Source organism: Podarcis tiliguerta (genome assembly GCF_965153285.1).
Source record: "Podarcis tiliguerta genome assembly, chromosome: 11".
NCBI lineage: Eukaryota > Metazoa > Chordata > Lepidosauria > Squamata > Lacertidae > Podarcis > Podarcis tiliguerta.
The window spans coordinates 20,807,981-20,828,153 of NC_139544.1; the positions used below are offsets into that span (position 1 = coordinate 20,807,981).

General features: G+C 41.6%; 1 protein-coding gene across 8 annotated transcripts in view; it reads left to right on the forward strand.

Moving 5' to 3' along the window:
* Nucleotides 1-19,908, forward strand: part of TRIM36 (tripartite motif containing 36) — a 55,532-nt gene extending 35,624 nt beyond the window's left edge. For 4 of the 8 annotated variants that reach the window (XM_083403929.1, XM_083403928.1, XM_083403931.1 and 1 more), the window contains exons 4-11: nucleotides 1,920-2,066; nucleotides 4,257-4,352; nucleotides 7,432-7,685; nucleotides 9,148-9,272; nucleotides 10,219-10,512; nucleotides 12,717-13,014; nucleotides 14,125-14,217; nucleotides 17,718-19,908. In XM_083403929.1, the coding sequence (XP_083260055.1) occupies nucleotides 1,920-2,066; nucleotides 4,257-4,352; nucleotides 7,432-7,685; nucleotides 9,148-9,272; nucleotides 10,219-10,512; nucleotides 12,717-13,014; nucleotides 14,125-14,217; nucleotides 17,718-18,084 (1,674 nt within the window). In that variant the 3' untranslated portion in view covers nucleotides 18,085-19,908. The remainder of the gene's footprint in view (nucleotides 1-1,919; nucleotides 2,067-4,256; nucleotides 4,353-7,431; nucleotides 7,686-9,147; nucleotides 9,273-10,218; nucleotides 10,513-12,716; nucleotides 13,015-14,124; nucleotides 14,218-17,717) is intronic. The other 4 variants (XM_083403933.1, XM_083403932.1, XM_083403935.1 and 1 more) reach the window with 1 other exon arrangement.
* Nucleotides 19,909-20,173: the final 265 nt, after the last annotated feature.

Below are 20,173 nucleotides of genomic sequence, written 5' to 3' on the forward strand. Positions count from 1 at the left end.
ATCTGCTCCAAAGGGCTGGGGAATCTCCCACAGCAGGGGGGAAATCTCTGAAGATTGCTTCTCTTTGTTGCTCTGTTGACAGAAGCCTGACAAGTGAGCAACACCATTGCTTCACAGCAATGCCTGGAGGCATTACTAGATGAGGGCCAATAAAGTGGGGCTTAATTCAGATAAAGGGAGACTGGTGGTGCTGTGGGTTAAACCACAGAGCCTAGGACTTGAGGATCAGAAGGTTGGCGGTTCGAATCCCGGCGACGGGGTGAGCTCCCGTTGCGCGGTCCCCGCTCCTGCCAACCTAGCAGTTTGAAAGCACGTCAAAGTGTAAATAGATAAATAGGTACTGCTCTGGTGGGAAGGTCAACGGCGTTTCCATGCGCTGCTCTGGTTCGCCAGAAGCGGCTTAGTCATGCTGGCCACATGACCCGGAAGCTGTACGCCGGCTCCCTCGGCTATTAAAGCAAGATGTTCACTGCAACCCCAGAGTTGTTCGCGACTGGACCTATACCTTTACCTTTAATCCAGATAAGGACGTAAGTGCTACTGATTAGGGAATAGGGATTCAGTTTGTCTTGAATGATGCAACACTTTCTTTGGGGGGGGGAAGGGTTTTCAGTTTGTAGGTAGTGGGCAGGGGCTTAACAGACCTGGCCTTGCATTTGGATGTCCAGATTGCAGCTGTGGCTAGGGGTCCTTTTGTCCAGTTTATGCTAGTTTGTCATCTGTACCTATTCCTGAAAAGATCTAACATGCCTTGTTGACACATACCTTAAGAAGCTGATTTTGAAACAGAGTTCTGGAGTCCACAAGAGGGAAACACTTCAAAATCTAGTTGAGCAATTAAGGCTTGGTTTTTGAGTTCTACAGAACTTTTCATTTAGCTAGAAGTTTCTCAAAGCAGGGATAAGAAATTATGCTGGATGTTGAAGCCTTGATGTATGCATTTAAACTTCATCAGGAGGTGGAGATTGCAGTCTGGATTGAGCTCAGCTAGCTTCTTGCAGGTATCAGGTATACCTGGGATCCTGGGATAAGAGCAGCTGATTTCCCCATTTTTGTAAACACAAAGCCCATCTCTTACCCAGATTTCTCTCATGCATTTTGCAATGCTCCTGGTTAAGGAAAAAAAAAAACCAAGTAGAAACAGCAAATTGATTTTAATCCTAAAGTTCTCATGCATTGAGTGTAAGTAATGTCCATTTATGTGTGGGTCTGTGGGGTCTGATTTTGTCCGTCCCTCTTCCTGCACATAGCATCGTATTCATAACCAAGCCCAGTGGATTTTCAGTGGGCACAGGGAGCTGCAGATGGAGAAATGAGGTGGAAAAGCCATGTTCTCTGCATGGAACAAATAAAAGAATCCAAACCTATGTGGCTGTTAAGAACACACAGTAGTAGTGGAAGTATGTTTTATTCCCCTCTTATTTTTTCTCAACTAGCAAATAGTTGAATTTCAGTAAAATTAAATTTGCTGCTATCCTTCAAAATTCCTATTTGTTACAGTGGGTCATTCTCTAGGCAGAAATTATGACATTCAGATATTTATCACATATGGTTGGCTTCATTTGATTGAAACATGTTTGTATCTCTTCCCCTCCATATTGTCGACTTTTGATGGCTACTAGATTTAGTCTTTTTAAATCATGTTTCTGAAATGTTCTTTTTGCAAGAAATCGGTTGGATGAACTGAGGTAAGATAGCAATATGAATTCTTGACTTTGTGCTTTTTAATTAGTTTTTATCAAAAACTAACTATATTTTAAAATTTTGTTTTTAAGTTACATTTCCCTGATGCTGTGTGCATAGTCTAAAATCTGAGCACAGTCATACACAGAAGAGTATCTATAACATACTGAATAATAAATAACCTGTGTTGCTGGGCAGTTCGTGAAAGACATTTTACATTATTTTATTCTTGTCAGATTTTGATGTGTCCGGAACATGAAATGGAAAGAGTAAACATGTATTGTGAAATATGCAGGAGGCCTGTTTGTCATCTTTGCAAATTGGGTGGCTCACATGCAAACCATAGAGTGACTACCATGAGCAGTGCCTACAAAACACTCAAGGTAAGTGGGAATGCTCTATTTTTTCATCTTTGGTAACAAAAGCATCATGAAGTTTTTTCCTGGTGTATTTTAACACACACACACAGATTATTTGCATACAGGCTCATTTTTGCAAATGTAGGCACCATCTGTTGAAGTGGCACCCTTTTCGTTTATTTTGTTTATCAGTTTGCTTTTTATAACAAAAAGTCTTAACGCAACATGACAAGAATAAAATGCAACACACAAAAACAATTTTAAACCTGAAGTATTTTTAAACACCGATAATACACAGTACATAAAATGCTCATCAGGATGATCAAGGGTCTGGAAACCAAACCTTATGAGAAACGGTTGAGCGAGTTGGGTATATTTAGCCTGGAAAAGAGGAGACTTGAGAGGAGATATGATAGCCATCTTCAGATATCTCAAGGGCTCTCACATGGAAGATGGAGCAAGCTTGTTTTCTCCTTCTCTGGAAGGTAGGACACGAACCCATGGTTACAAGACAAGAGATTCCAACTAAACACCAGAAGGAACTTTCTGACAGTAAGAGCTGTTTGACAGTGCAACAGTCTCTTACGAGAGGTGGTGGACTCTCCTTCCTTAGATGTTTTTAAGCAGAGATTGGGCGGCCATCTGTCATGGATGCTTTAGATGACCCTGAGGATCCCTTCCAACTCTAGAGTTCTGTGATTCTGTGATCCACAACATGTTAATAAGAACCAAGTCCCATCCACCCCACTAAGATACATGCACCACTATAGGAGGCAGCATTAATTATTATCTGAAGGCCTGGGTACACAGAAAGGTCTTAGCCTGGTGCATGAAACATGGCAAAGGTGGGGCCAGGTGAGTCTCGCTGAGAAGGCCCTTTCACAGCCCCAGGGCTACCACTGAAAAGGCCTGTTCTCATTAGGTTACCCTCTTCTCACATCTTCCCTTGGCTGGGGCACACTAGGAAGGGCCTGTGTTGAAAACCACGTCGGATTCTATTCTTGAGATTATTGCTCCAGTGGCAATTGGAGCCAAAGCATCCACTGGGCAGACGTCGTGTTTGTATTAGGCAGTGGCTATGAGGAACAGTCCGCTTGCATAGCATATCCTTCCAGAGCCAGTACCTGGCATTGCCTCCTATGGCAGGAAGCACTGCCATTAGCCACCTGGTGTCTTGTAGGAGATTTGTAGAAATAGGTGATAGCATAGATAGATGGGGCTGCAGAAGAACATATCTGGTCTCTGGGGAAGCTTAAGGCCTAGGAGCAGCCCTGGCTGCAGCCTGCCCAACACATGCTCTTGAAATAGCCACGGTGATGCCATTTTGATAGCTTTAGCGGTAAAATCCTTTTTGGTTTTATTTAACTAACCAAATTACATTTTTTTTTTCTTCTTACAATCAGACATTTTTAATTGGATGTTGCCAGCCTTAACCCATTAAACAGAGGTGGTGGTTATTGCTCATAAAATGTTTAATGTTCTTGAAGCATGGAAGTTTAAATTTGATTAACACTGTTGACCATTCCAAGCATGGCTCATACCAGCTGTTCAAATAGACAAATGTTTTATGATTGTGTTTGTGGAACAAATGACATTTTAATTATTGAATTCACTTCATTCTGTAGGGACTTTTTGTCACGATGAGTTTTTATGTATGAACCATACTTTGAATAAAGCAATGTTCTGATGACAGGAGTGGATTGGTACTCCTTTATTCAGACTCCCAGTTACTCTTGTTTCAGACTGAAGCAGTTTGGTGGTGATTACAGATGTTCTGATAGAATGAAGTGGCGTTGGTTTCCATGAATGAAAGCTGGTTTTCTTCACCTGTACTGCAGTTGCAGAAATGACTTTCAGAGTGGTGCACATGTGGATCATGACCAGTTCTACCACACACCCTTTCCCATCATGCTTTAGCTATACTTACTTGAATTATACATTGTTTATATCTTACAGCTGGTGGCAATTAGCTGTAGTAGCACCTAAACACTTGCTTGGATAGGATGGTATTTTGCATGACACTGTTGCTTGTCAAAGCAAAGGGGATTTGCTTACTTATTTTTTTAATATCCTGATATTCCTCTGAAAAGAGTCCCCAATTCCCTGTTTGCTTGAGAGATTCTGCTTCAAAAAGCAGCAGAACATTTAGCCTTAGAATTCCTATGCAGTGTTTTTACTTTTGTTTCTAACCAGAATTGCTGATATTTTTTATAGGAGAAACTTTCAAAAGACATAAACTACCTCATTAGTAAGGAGAGCCAGGTGAAAAGCCAGATTACAGAACTTGGTCTTTTAATGAAAGAGGCAGAGGTAAGAATTATTTATTTGCATGTGTTAAACACTCTCTGGTGATGTGTGCTCATTTTAATGTTAATTTATGCATGTTGGCTAGGTGTTGTGTTTTGTTCAAGGCAGTATTAAAAATAAATGCTTTTAATAAATAAGCTTTCCCTTAAAAAACAAACCCATGTATATTAGCCATAGATCAGTCATTTATATTTAAAATACTTGCATACAAATTTCTTTAAAAGAGGAGTGGTTCCTAGATAGGTACTGTATAATTGTTAAGCTGTTGTATTAGGAGTGATGAGACTCGGGTTCAGATCTCTACTCAGCTACAAAGCTCACTGGATTACCTGCAACTCAGTCGCTATCTTTCAGCCTAACTTAAGTTCACACTACAATGTATTTACACTACCCTGAGCTCCTTGGAAGACAAGTGGGGTGTAAATGCACCTAATATGAATCCATCAGCTATTCTCTCTCCTTCCTCAGGTTTTAGTTGGTTGTTTCAAAACTTACTTCCCTTTCCCAGTTCTGTTTTGTCACAGAGATCCAGTTATTCATCCAGTTATTTGGCAGAGTTGCCTATAAATGTGTTTCTAAAGAACATAATAAACAAATTGCGTAAGCTGAATAAGAATCTGGCATATTTGGTTAGTAGGTGGGTAGAGAATATTTATCTTCATTCTAGGAATTGGGGTGAAAAGATCTGCCACAGTAGGCTGGTATTTATAATGCAGATTATTTTATTAAAAAAAACGTTGACTGTGATGAAGGATATACCACAATGTGGTATTGCATGCAAAGTGTTCAGAAGGCAATACAAAATTGTAACATGGGTTAGAGGAAACCAGTACGCATTTCTTAAAAGCAAGTAATGGTAAGTTACATCCTGAAGCAGATGAGACTGTGGGGAGAGGCTTATATTGGTGATGGTAGGCATTTTGCCACCATTTTGGCTGAAGGCAAGTTTAACATTTGGAATACTGGAATGTGTGAATACATTTTGGAGTTTCTAAGTTTAAGGGACGCGGGTGGCGCTGTGGGTAAAACCTCAGTGCCTAGGACTTGCCAATCGCATGTTCGGCGGTTCGGATCCCCGCGGCGGGGTGCACTCCCGTCGTTCAGTCCCTGCGCCTGCCAACCTAGCAGTTCGAAAGCACCTCCGGGTACAAGTAGATAAATAGGGACCGCTTACCAGCGGGAAGGTAAACGGTGTTCCGTGTGCTGCGCTGGCTCGCCAGATGCAGCTTGTCACGCTGGCCACGTGACCCGGAAGTGTCTGCGCACAGCGCTGGCTCCCGGCCTATAGAGTGAGATGAGCGCACAACCCTAGAGTCTGTCAAGACTGGCCCGTACGGGCAGGGGTACCTTTACCTTTAAGTTTAAGAAAGTGGTGCTTCGTAAAGAAAGAAGTCTGAAGAGTAATGTGAGAACAATGTTCCAAGAGCAACAATGACTTTAAATAAATCTTAAGGCAAGAAAATATGTAGAAACATTCTCCATGGAGTCTTTGTACAGATTCCATCGGATATTGATGTTGTTGCAAACAAGGGTATCTGATGGAAAAGTTGCAATCTCACAAGGAAAATCGTTTGACCTGTGTGTGTGCTCACATGAGACATTGGAGACAGTGGCGGATTTGTGTGTCTGTGAGGTTGTACCCAGTTTGGGAGCCTGATGCACTTTTGCAAACCAATTTCCTCCCCCTCCCTGATACCACCAATTTTGGCGGCAGTGACAAAATGATGATTATAATGTAGACACAGTGGTTGGGGGTAGGTAGAACCCAAAACCTGATGAAAATCCTTCATAGTCACCACCAGATCAAGCATTTGACGAGCAAGGAGGGGACAATAACCTCTTCTCAGCTGGTCTGCATTGATAAGCTGAAGATGGTGGATTGAGCTCTGTCTGTGTGCATATCTGCCTGCGTGTCCTTTGTGCATGCATGTGAGAGTGCAAGACAGGGCAGCACACATCCACTTTTGACCACCCCACACTGTTGCCATGAGATCCCCAGAGGGTTGTCCAAGGGTGAATTTGACCATCTTGCCCCAAAAGGTTAGCCACCCCTTCTGATCTGCAAGCTCTAGGCTCTGTGGTTTAGACCACAGTGCCACCCACCAAGCTAAACTTATACTTTTTACCTAACAGGGCAAATACCAGGTGGTAAGTAGTGGATTCACACTAGAAAAAAATGCATGGAGGGATGTAATTTTCCATTTAGGTTGGAACCAATATTTTCAGTGAGGTGCAGATACTGTTATTGAAATATTTTTGAAATAAGTACAGTGGTAACTTGGTTCTCAAATGGCTTGGCTCCCGAACAAAGTGGCTCCTGAACGCCGCGAACCCGAAAGTAAGTATTCCGGTTTGCAAATGTTTTTTGGAAGCCGAATGTCCGACACGGCTTCTGCAACTTCTTATTGAATGCAGGAAGCTCTTGCAGCTGATTGGAAGCCATGCCTTGGCTTTTGAATGGTTTCAGGAGTCAAATGGACTCCTGGAACGCATTAAGTTTGTGAACCAAGGTACCACTGTATCCAAGTTATTATTTTATCTTTATTGTAGCCAAAGGGACAATGAAAGTGATTTTAAAGGTTTGCATTATAAATACTGCTATTTTTTAAAGTCCCACATCTATCTCTTGATAAAACAAAATAGTAAATTTAGGAGTTTTCTTTTAGTTTTTGTTAGAAATTTATAATTAGATTTATTTTCACACAACTAACTTCAGGTGAGCCTCACTGTCACCTGATAATGAGAGCAGCTCTTCACACATTTTGCAACATCTGACTTGTCAATAACAGCTCTTGTATTCAGGCCAGGACAGCTGTGTGTTTAGTGAAGTGTTAATTAACCTAGCTTGGAAGTGGTTCTTTGTAACTTTGAAAATACAGTATGTAAGTGCACTTTGCACCAAAAGCTTAGATTTTCAATGTCATTGTTTTGCTAAAAGCAAGAACGAGTCTTCCGGCAGACTGCAAATTTTATTACTGCTCTTCAGATCCTTGAAATGTTAGCAGGTATGGCCTCTTGTTTTTGCTGCAACAGACTGACCTAGCTACCTTTGGAAATTGAAAAATATGTTCCTGTTTTTCAGCATAATGGCGAAAGAGCTAAGGAAGAAGCATCTCACAGCTTCGATAAGTTGTTCGATGTTTTGGAAGAGAGGCGAGCGACTGCACTCAGGGCTATTGAAGCTTCCAAAAACCTAAGACTGGAGAAATTGCATTCTCAGATAGAAGAGTACCAGGGACTTCTAGAAAATAATGGCCTTGTAGGGTATGCCCAAGAAGTTCTTAAAGAAACAGACCAGTCTTGTTTTGTTCAAACAGCGAAACAGCTTCATGAAAGGTATGCCATTTATATTCTAAAATGTTTAGATCATAGAATCATAGAGTTGGAAGAGACCACAAGGGCCATCGAGTCCAACCCCCTGCCAAGCAGGAAACACCATCAGAGCACTCCTGACATACGGTTGTCAAGCCTCTGCTTAAAGACCTCCAAAGAAGGAGACTCCACCACACTCCTTGGCAGCAAATTCCACTGTCGAACAGCTCTTACTGTCAGGAAGTTCTTCCTAATGTTTAGGTGGAATCTTCCTTCTTGTAGTTTGGATCCATTGCTCCGTGTCCGCTACTCTGGAGCAGCAGAAAACAACCTTTCTCCCTCCTCTATGTGACATCCTTTTATATATTTGAACATGGCTATCATATCACCCCTTAACCTCCTCTTCTCCAGGCTAAGATGATGTACAGTGGTACCTCAGGTTACATACACTTCAGGTTACAGAAATAGTGCTTCAGGTTAAGAACTTTGCTTCAGGATGAGAACAGAAATCGTGCTGCGGCGGCAGCGGGAGGCCCCATTGGCTAAAGTGGTGCTTCAGGTTAAGAACAGTTTCAGGTTAAGAACGGACCTCCAGAACGAATTAAGTACTTAACCTGAGGTACCACTGTACTTCAAAACATGCCTTGTTCTTCACCATAATTTGAGTATGGAGATCTGCATGTGGGGTAACTTCCCTCATCCGGAAGTAAAATTATTTTCTGCCCACTTTCTGTATTTTGGATCTAGGTGATATGTTTCGAGATCATGGGTCTCAAGTAGCTCCAATACACTTGTAATTTCTTTGCAGAGGAGAACATCCTAGTAGATCGTGTCCCTCCTTTCTTTCAAACTAGCTTATGTCAACTATGCACCATAAAGTTTCTGATTAATTGAATAATCAATATATAATAAACTACTGGGGATTACAATTCCACTGTTACATAGGAAAGTCAAAGAAGAAGAATACTTTGGCAGGTGACTCATCTTATTCATTCTAAGACATTAGCAAAAACTAAAGGATCATATATTTTAGTATGGGTCTCTGGAAGGTATTATGCATTTGCAAGATCTTTTCTTTCTCTCACTTATAAGAGGCTAAAGCAGTCGTGCTCAAAGAGTGTGGTGCGCCAGCCACACTGATGTGGCAGCAGAAGATAGCAAGTGTGTTGGGCAGATTTAAGGACAATCAATATTATATTTTGTGAATGATTCATGTTCTTATGTAGCTGCGTTGTTTTATGCTTTCTGAATGTCTTACAAGCATATTACAAAGTAGTTGTATTCTATGTGACAAATCAGACACTCCTAGAAGTTGTTTCTTTTCGTTTTCCAATGCATTTCTTATCAGTAGAAAGATTGGCGTGGCGCAAGCAAATTTTTATTCTGAAAGTGTGGCCCAGAGAGAAAAGTTTGAGGGCCACTGGCTAACTTGTTAAGAAAGAATGCATATGTATATATCTAGCTAGTAAAACTTTTCCACATACAGAATTCAAAAAGCAACTGAATCTTTGAAGAGCTTCAGACCTGCAGCTCAAGCTTCTTTTGAAGATTTTGTTCTTGACATAGCAAAGCCACAGGAGGCTCTTGGGGACATGTCTTTCCTTTCGAGTGGTAAGTTGGAAAGGAGGCTCTGCTTAATTTCTCCCCCTCCCACATAGTCTTTCCAAACACAATTTGCTCTCAGCTGAGTTTTCAAAGTTCTTGAAAAGTCAGTTGTATACCTGTAACAACTATGGGAATTTCTTAGTACTAGAAAATACCCTAATAGGCCATGCTACTATTGGGCATTTTGGGGGAGACAGAACAGATCCTTTGTATTGAAGAAGTAATCATAGTGTGGCAAAGTCAAGTCAGCATTTGACACAGCTGTGTGTGCTGTCTGTTATGCACATGCCGGAGTTGCTTTTTCTTGTAACCTAGTTGATCTCAGAGGGACGCGAGTGGTGCTGTGGGTAAAAGCCTCAGCGCCTAGGGCTTGCTGATCGAAAGGTCGGCTGTTTGAATCCCCGTGGCGGGGTGCGCTCCCGTTGCTCGGTCCCAGCGCCTGCCAACCTAGCAGTTCGAAAGCACTCCCGGGTGCAAGTAGATAAATAGGGACCGCTTACTAGCGGGAAGGTAAATGGCGTTTCCGCGATGTCACGCTGGCCACGTGACCCGGAAGTGTCTCCGGACAGCGCTGGCCCCCGGCCTCTTGAGTGAGATGGGCGCACAACCCTAGAGTCTGTCAAGACTGGCCCGTACGGGCAGGGGTACCTTTACCTTTTTTAGTTGATCTCAGAGCATATTTAGATTGGGAATGAGTCCAGGTAAGGTGTTATCAGGAGCAGCCAATGATTTCCCTGGAGTTTAATGTATTGTTACCAGGGGATTGGTAGATGGTATGAGCAGCACTGCTGTTGAGCGAGTGACAACCAAGGATGAATAAGGTCCAGCACGGATTCTGTAGAATTCCCTCCCAGCCCAACAACTATCAACTTGGAGAAGTCTTTGTTTTAATTTAGTGAAGTTAAAAGCTTGTTTGCAAATCTAAAAAATTATTCTTGTATGTTTAATTCAGGTGTTGATATACCAGAAATCAATGAGGAACAAAGCAAAATGTATAACAAAGCTTTGATCTGTTGGGATCATCCACAGAAAGCAGGTTCAGCTGATACTTACATCCTTGAATACCGTAAACTGAACAGAGAAGATGCTAACCCAGCCTGGCAAGAGACTGAAGTCTTCGGCAAGAGTGAGATCATCTCTGATCTTGACACTAACAGCAGCTATGCCTTCAGAGTCAGAGGATATAAAGGATCTATCTGTAGTCCTTGGAGCAGGGAAGTTATCTTGCACACACCTCCAGCTCCAGGTACAATTCATGTATTTTTGCAACTCCCAAACTGCTGGCTGTGGAAGGTTGAGGTCTTGCTGTGCATACATATATGAACACTGACACAGAAGTATACCCATCAGCAAGTTATAATAAAATTCCATTAAATTAATATTTTAAGTTCCCCACTCTGCCTGCTTTAACCACGAGCCCCAATATTTAGCCCAAACAGGTAGCTCTAGCAATATTTCTGAAATGCGCACAGATTTGGCAAGCTTTTAAGGTGAACTCCATAAATGGGGGCAACTACAAGAAGTGTTTCCATATCCTATTTAAACTTGATGCAGTGAATTGTATTGTTAAGATGACACACTTGGTTGATCTTAGGAGGAGGCAATCTTAGTTTCTGTTTTATAAACCACTTTAACATTTACAAACACTAAAAATACAGTACCTCTTTGCAGAGATACAACCTGATAAACAACACCAGAGGGCCAAGGGACATGAAAACAAGCAAATGCAGATGCTTAATTGTTTAATAAAGCTACGTAAATGTGACCAGGTGCAATGGCTATTGAAGGAGACAGTTTTAGGAAAGGAAGGACCAAAAGACAAGTATTCATAGTGGAACAAATGAAATACAAAGGAGAAGTTACGGTAACCACTTAGAGCTCTATTAATAAAAGAGAGATCTCTTTTGATCACAAAAGCATTAGTACAATGTGCCCCTGATGACTCAGCTTTGTTAAAAGGTGGACAGTTTCATTCCCCTGCACCAAGACTACTGAATAGTTTCCAAGGTCAGCCCAGTCACCATGTCTCAGGGTAATGACTGATGAACACCAGGGCCTCATCAGAAAGAATAGGCTGCAGTTTTCTTAACATCCGTAGCTGCAGTGGAAGTGATGCCCTTGGCTGCTAGTAACACCTGAGCTTCCAGGTGCAACAGCTAGTCCTGAAGCACTCAAGGCTTCTGGATGTGAGGGGCAGGTGGGTGGTGAGGTTGGCACTGGCAGAACCATTCCAGCACTATCACCAGTGTGCCCTGACATGGCCACTGTCCCTTCAGGTAAGTGACAGCAATACTGCTGTGGGGAGGGTGGCTTCGCAGCACCGCCTTACCATGCTGGTTACCCATCCCACATAAGTCTTGTGGTCTGCTAGCCAATCTTGTTTGGATTCAGTTTTGGGTTGGGAGTAATCAATAACAAATGCAGCTGTCACTACACAACGGCAAACATTGGAAACATATTCAGATAATGTGTTTATGTCTAAAATAACACATTCTATTTGGTCAGTGTGTGAACCAATTGTGCATTCCTTCGCTGTATGTAGTAGAACAAAATCTAAACCTTGAGTGTTGAAAATTAGTCTCAATTGGTCTTCATATACTTGAATTTGAATGGTGCCTATAGATGTTCCTCTATAGGTACTTCCTGAATGGAGATATGTAGTGCCAAATGTACCATCAGATTGAATCATTTGAATCTGGAAGAAAGAAAACATCCTTAGATGCCAGCCGAATATTTTTTTAGGGAGAAACGAAATGAAACTAATTATATTTAATTTAAAGAGCATAGAACACACAAGGGATGAAGAAACAGATGACTGAAAAGTTCACTCTGCCAAAAGTTGATCCATAATGGGAGGACTGGGTTATGGAATCAAGGGAATGGTTCTCTGAATGAGAGGAAGAGCCGGAGCGTCGTACCACAGAGATTATTTATTAGTAGAAGGCTACATTAATTGTGAATATAAAATTAAGTTAGTGCTGATGGTCTTCAGCACCTGAGAGCTCATACTGCCTTTCCCTTCTTGCTGAAGAACCAAGGAGGAGATTGTAAACCATAGCAAGCAAAACTATTTAAAATATTAGAACTTCGTAGCAATCACAGTTTCTTAAAATATCAGATATTTAAGGGAAGAAGTGGCAATGTAGTGCCCCAGTTGTTGGCAATTTCAAAATTACGATATAGAGAAGCCAATACCATTTGGCCCACAAAAATAAATTAGCATAATTATGGTGTCTTAAGGAAAGGGGCATCCTTTGCATCATGCTTATTAAAACAAACAAAATCTTGGGAGGTGAAGTTAATTGCACTTTAATAGGATTCATGGTGCCACTAATGTGTTCTAGTAATTATGTCTGAGATTCCCTGTCCAGTCTGCTGATAGAGTAAAAAAAGTGATTTAAAAATAATATCTCAATCATTAGATGCTGATCCAGGATGCATATTTTTCAGTTTTTAGTTTCCTTTTCGATGACAAGTGTGGCTACAATAGCGAACACCTCGTGCTGAATGCGAGGAGAAATGCTGTGGAAAGCAGGGCTGGATTTCCTTTGCTTCTGGGAGCTGAACGTATCCAAGCCGGTTGCTACACTACATTAGACTATGTTGTTGGAGACACCGGTATTGTGAAAGGGAAGCATTTCTGGGCTCTCCGCGTGGAGCCCTATTCATATTTAGTGAAAGTAGGAGTTGCATCTGATGCTAAGATCCAAGAATGGTTCCAAAATTCTCGTGATCTAACAAGCCCAAGGTGAGTAATACCTTTTGTCTCTTTCGTAGAGGCTAATGCAGAGGTTATATAAGATAAAAGCCATATTGGTTGAAGTAACAGCTGGATTGCTGCCTCAGCTGCCTTCACACGGGGAAGGCAGTCTGCCTCTTTCTCCTGGTTTTAAATTCTCAAGTTTTAAATAAAACTTGGGATTCCCCCAAGGATGCTGATACACCCCGTTTGCTTCTCGGCAGCCCTCTTTCTGGTTCCATTTCCAAGATTTCACTATTAGAGAGTGATTGTTTCTCTTTAGAGATTTTGTTTCAAGTGATTTCAATTGGAGTGGGTCTCTAAAAAAGCGACATGCTCTTGATTGCTTACTCATGCACATGTCAACATGGCATTTGTTCCTGCCTTTCCCCCCTTGTGAATATTGGTCACTGTAACGTACATTTCCTACAACTTGTATAGGGAAGAGGAACACAGATTTGATGCTAGTACTTGTGTATCAGAGTTGGTGCTCGCACTTGTGTATCAAATATCTATATCTGCATTTCCAAGAAGCACATGGGCATAAAAGGACAGATTGCTGATTTCGTTTTGACTTGCGTGCTTGTACAAGCTAAATTTCTACTCAGTGCAGCAGCAGCAACAATAAAAAAGCATTCAGCTCAGAAGTGCGATAGAGTGTGATTCAAAAGCAAACTGTTACAGATCATTGCTCAGCACTGCAGCAGCTCACACCAGCAGGCAAGAAGCCTCCTTTTTATGGTATTGTATACATTGCTTAAATTGAGCAGAAATAATATGTGCATGCATGCAGACAGCAATGCATTCACGGCTACTCTTCTAACTCAGCTCAGACCCTTCAGGTCAGTCTCCTTTGACCTCCTGCTTCTAGCATGAGGGGTGGAAATGAGGAGGACAGGATCTAAGCTGCCCTTTCAACTTCTATTAGCTTCTTTTCATGTTCAGCATCTGGGGGAACTAATCCTTCTTCACTGGATGATGATTCCAATGCGGCTGCTGTGATGGGTATTTTGCTAATGCTGGCTGCCCATATTTGTCCTGAATCAGTTGCTTTGTTCATAATCCTTGTTTTCCCTCTTCAGTAGTACTGACAAGTGCCGTTTTAATTTTTTTTTTAAGATTACAGTTGCGTGACACTGTCGGGGAGAGAAAAATCTTACAACATGAAGAAAAGGGCCAGAAAGAGGAGGAGGGGGGAAGAATGGAAAAAAGGTGGACAATTTTTTAAAAAATTAATACAGTTTGAAATTGCACATTTCTCAGAAGTACAGTCCGGATTGTTGCTAGTAGATATATACATCTGCCCAGCTACTTTACATCCTGTGTAAAGCAAAGATGCAAAGACTTGTCTCTTTAGCATGTGTAGATGGGGGCTATTTTGGCTTCCCACCTGTTGATTCATGCCTTAGGCGCAACCTCTTTATACCTGCATTTTTTGCTGACTTTAAATATCTTCCTTCATAGCCTTGGCTCTTCAATTTTTATTTATCATACACTAGAACACATCACAGTAAACACAAACTTACAATGAACTACCCAAAGCAGGAATTTGAAGGGTTTGCTGATCTCTATTATACTGCCATCTTTCCATCCCTCAGACAATTTTCCTTCAACCTCCTGCCCTGAACCTGAAAAAGGGAATTATTATTATTTGCAGAGTGCTTTCTTCTTCTTTTTGAGAGTCTCAAAATGATTTCCTCCCCCAAATCCTGACTCAACTGAGGGTGGAGGTGTATGTTAGAAGAAGGTTCCAACTCTCACTCTATATGATTTTGTAAGGCGAGCATGGGTGCATGGGATTTTGCAAGAGAGAATTGGAAGGTGAAATGGAGTAGTAATACTTCCTAGCTCTCAAATGTTGCTGCTGGTAATTACTACCATTGCTGCTACACTCAACTGCAGTGTTTTCTCCTGTTGCACACTTAAAAATGGAAGTGAAGCCTGTTTGGGAAAAGAACTGGAGGCCAAAGAGATTTCATGAGTGTGGGAGGTGTTACATCAGCAAGTGTGAGCTTGGGAAAATTTACCCACAGGGATATAGATAAATAGATGGAAACCCTGTAACCAGTATGTGGGTAATAACCTGCACAGAAGAAATCCATCATCATCATCATCATCTGCCTTAAGAAACAAAGAGTTGTATCCAATGGTGGCTTCTCCTGGGACCAACGAAGGCTCCTTCTTTGTGCTAATCCCCCTTGCCAATTGCAGCCCTCTAGTCCAGGCCTACAACTCCCATGATCCCTAGCTAGCAGGACCAGTGGTCAGGGATGATGGGAATTGTAGCCTCAAAACATCTGGAGGGCCGAGTTTGAGGAAGCCTGCTCTAGTCCATACCATTCTAGAGTGTCCCATAATCAGTTCTCTTTTATGGGGGGGATGACGCAGGGGTACGCATACCCCTAAACACTTTGTGAATCTCAGCTTGGCCTCATTGACGGCAGTATTTCAGTATGGGTAGGAAAATGAGACACCCCTAAACATTTTTTATTTTTTTAAAGAAAAAAAGCACTGCCCATAACCCTTGGGAAAAGCTTTTGGGAGTCATTGGATAGGGGAGGATCAGTGAAAATTTTGAGAGAAAAAATGTGAAGAGGTTTAGTTACGACACACAGACGCTTATAATTTACAATTTAGACCTGGTCTTTCTGCTCTTGGCTGTTAAGGTACATGTTTTCTAGTAGCCAATATCCAGTGGCTCACTTCTAAGAGTATAGATTCTAGCTTTAGGGTTTCCTGCTTGCCAGGAATAGGATCCTGCTTTATCTGCTGGGGATGCCTTTGTTATTTGTTCCACCTCAGTTCACGGAGAGCAGTAGCCTCTAGCTGTAAGGTTCTTGAATCCAGATTATTACCGTATTTTTCGCTCCATAGGGCGCACCGGACCATAGGGCGCACCTAGTTTTTAGGGGGGGGAATAAAGAAAAAAAAAATATTTCCCCCACCCAGCCCCAAAGAACAAAGAAGCCAAGACAGCGAGCGGGATCCATCCTGCTGGCTGTCTTGGCTTCCTCTTTAGCCACGCGCAACCTCTCCAGCCGGGAGAGGTTGCGCGCGGCTTCGTTTTTAGCCGCGGGGCTGGGACGGGGGAAGCCCGAGCTTCCCCCGACCTCAGCCCCCAAAACAGGTCCAGGAGAGGCGGTGAGATTGCGCGCAACCTTGCCGCCACTCCCGGAGCTTGCAGAGCTGGGGACGGGGGAAGCGGGCTTCCCCTGAACCCAGCCCACAAAACAGGCTATCCACAAGCTTTCGGAGCCCGGCGGGAACTCCCGCTGGGCTCAGAAGGCTTGGGGATAGCTGCCTGAAGCCTGGAGAGCGAGATGGGTCGATGCGCACCGACCCCTCTCGCTCTCCAGGCTTCAGCGAAAGCCTGCATTCGCTCCATAGGACGCACATAAATTTCCCCTTCATTTTTGGAGGGGGAAAAGTGTGTCCTATAGAGCAAAAATACGGTACTCTCATTTGTGCTCAATTATCTGGAAGCCATGTTAGGGCTGACCTAGTTCATAGTGATTTTTTGCAGAGGAGAACTTATCACTGGAGGCCTGCATATGGTAAGTCCAGCAGAATTACAAAGGAAAGGTGTTTAATATTTATAGCATTTGGCATAGAACAAAATGGTAAATGACATTGCAAATTTTAATCCAAGAAAGTTTCTTTGCACAGAGGAAATAGTTCAGGGGACGATGGTGACCAGGTACATGCTTTCTATAAAATAGAAAGAAACAACAAGTTGTAGTTGTCATGAACTGTACCATGTATTCACATTGCCAGAGCCTGTTTGGCTTCACTTGAGAATTGTGCTGGTTAACACTGCCACCGAAATACCATTTTCAGAAGAGGAATTACTTTAACTGTTTCAGAAAGTTAAAATCCTCTTTGATTCGTTTGTTTCGTTGAACGTTGCTGATAGAAGTTACCCTGTAGCATAGTAGCATAGTCCTGTTGATCTCAGAGGTACCAAAGTTGTTACTTTATGCAATGCCTCAAACTTTGACCTTGTATACTATTTTCTCAACTATTTACATTTGTACTTGGCCTTCCTCAGAGGAAATCAAAGCAGCGTTTTAGTCTTACAACATCTTTTGAAGCTGAGAGACAAGTGACTCTCGTCCAAATTTCCTGAGCTTGCTTCACAGTTGACTTACCTAGATTTTCATTCTTCAAACACATTTTGACTTCTTCCATCCTGTGGAAGGGACATCAAACAAGATGGGGGGGGGGGGCAGGATGCCCTATATGCATTGCAATTGGTGCTTGCCTTGAGTCTTGGCCTTCGGCAGTACAGATCAATTTAAGAATGTGGTATCACTTGAGATGGATGTAACGTACCTCCAAGGACACAAGCCAGGATCCTGCTCCAAGGACCTTGCTGTGGTTGCAAGCCATAATGGCAGGATCACAGAGGAGGGCCATTTTTCCATTGTCAAAAAGTGTGGTTAACTCACATGACCATGCACGCAGTTCTCATTTAAATCTGCACAAATCTTCCTAGTGTTGATGTTATGTAGATTCTCAGCACACCTTCTCCCTGCCCTCTAGCATACTTTGGGACTGCATGGCAGAGGATCTGGCTTCATGCACAATGTTTTAAGGGTCTGTGCTTTATTGTGTGAAATTTACTGTGCTGGACTGTGAGAAAACTTTGAAGATTTTAGGAGATATTCCAGTATGTCTAGTATACACCAATCAATGTTGTGTTCTTCTTCCAGATATGAACAAGACAGTGGTCATGACAGTGGGAGTGAAGACATCTTTGTTGAGTCCTTGCAGCCTTTCACACTGGTAACCTTAGGCATGAAGAAATTCTTTATCCCTAAGGTTTCTCCTGCTCCAGCTGCTTCCAAAGATTCTATGAACAGAATTCTTCCTATGCCATCATGCATTGGAATCTGCCTTGACTATGACAAAGGCAAAGTTGGATTCTATGACGCAGACAGGATGAAATGTCTTTATGAGCGTCAGGTAGACTGCTCTGGTAAAATGTATCCAGCTTTTGCATTGATGGGGAGTGCAGGAATTCACCTGGAAGAAACGATTGCAGCAAAATATTTGAAATACGAAGATGAAGACATGTAATGCCCACGGATCCATCTTTAGCATTATGTCTTAATTACATCATATCTCCTAAGTGCTTTTGCTGCAACCCTGCTTTCGAGTCTTTCTGTTTCCGTTTCGTTTTTTAAGTGTCACAGAAATTTTTCCATCTCTACCAGATTTCTTTTGTCCAGAAAGGGCTTTCTGGAGTCACCCCTTGACCTGCCTTTTGGCATGCCTTTGGAGCCTTCAGAAATCAAATGGATTTGCAGTCTCATAGCCTTTCATAAGCTGAAAGTCTGGTGGCTATCTGGTTTTACATTTTTACTTAGCTGATGCTTGCTGGCATTCACATTCCATTTCAAAATGGAAATGGGCCCTGTGTAACACTGCATTTCTTATGGTTATGCATTATGTATGCTCCTTGCTTGAAAAGGAGTTTATTTCACTACATTGCGAATGGTTAGGTGTCCCGGTTACTATATTTGCATGGGAGCAGAGTACATTGTGAATCCACACTGCAATAGAACACATAATAATTGGGAGATAGATGTGAATCACAATGATTGTATCCAAGATGGATTTATTGTGACTCACGCAATTGACTTTTACAAACCTGTCTGTCTATCAGTGATCAATAGCAAGGTTCTTATGTGTGTTTTCAGTGTTGTTGGTTATTTCCTACATACTGTACTTCAGTATATTTAAATATAAGTGCAATTTCTCTTGAAACATCAGACCTTGCTGTTGAAAACTGCATAGAGAGAGATTTAAAAATGCAGGCCCAAATGGTAATATTATAGATTTTTTTTAAAAAAAGAAAAAGTGAACATTTTTTGTTTGCGTAGTTTATACTGTAACTTCATTTTTAAAAATGGTTTTTAGTGTGTTTAGAATAAAGTGTACTGACCATTAAGTTTGGAACACTTTTGCCTTAGGGTGCCCTTGTCAATTAGATGTGTTAGCTAGAAAGCAATCCATACAAAACTGACTGAAGCTCCATATAGTCTGCTTAGCTTGTGGCAAATGCCGCTCTTAAGCAGAGGTTGGTGAAGCACTGCACTTCTGATCATCGTTTTCTTTTGGCGGAATTAAATTTGTGTAATATGTTTTGCTAAGTACTGTTTAAAAATACTGCAACAGGTTCCCCAAGGTTTGGCAGCTGCTGATCATTCGGGATCATAAAACTGTAGCCCAAAGCGTTACTTTTAGCTTGTGTTTATTTATGAGATGCTGACTAAGCCATAACTTATTTATTGTACAGTGAAGTGATATTCTGCTTTTTAAAAAGAACCACCCCCCATCATAATTTAATCAACAAGTGGATTTGGACATTTCTGCTACCTTTATGCACCATACTGTTTCAATCAGTACTGAGAATTAGTGGATTGTTTGGGACCTATTCAATATAAATGTTGTGATGCTTACACTTCCGTTGAAGGGACCAGGGGCAAAGATACCCCTTACCTGTCTATGCAGAGCTTCTTGCTTTAAACTAAAATTGAAAAGTTTTAAACCACCCAGGAATGTTGTGTCATGGTTTCGTTTGGTCTTTTTTTTAGAAAAGGGGGGGGGGGACCCATCCAGTTTCTACTGAAAAGAAAGAGCACTTTACATTCAGACTAAGTGAAACCTTGTGTGGATCATTCATATATAGCTGCTATAACTAACAAACCTGTTAGGGACTACTGTGTGATCTGCAAAGCTCTATACAAGTGTACATCATGTAGACAATTTTCAGAAGATAATATTTGAAGCTTTAATGCAAACCGTAAGGCCTTGTTTGAAAATATTGTGAAGTGGAAATGTAACTTTCTCAAGATTTTTTAAAAATAAAGTATGTCAAATAAAAATGTCCTTATTAAACACTCTTTGTTATTACTAAGATAATGGCAACTCCCTAATAACAGTTGACAACTAGATTTTAGGTGTGGGGAAAGCTGATATCGTATTGCTTTCTGGCTGCATTTCAAAATGTGAATGGTATGAAAACGAAGTAAAGCAACTGATTTAATTAGCTCAAGACAAATTTCCAAAACACATCCCAAATTTGCTTATTATTTTGCACTGATTGTGCAGCATTAATTGTGATTCATACTTGTTTTTAAATGTGTAGAAATAAACAAGTAAA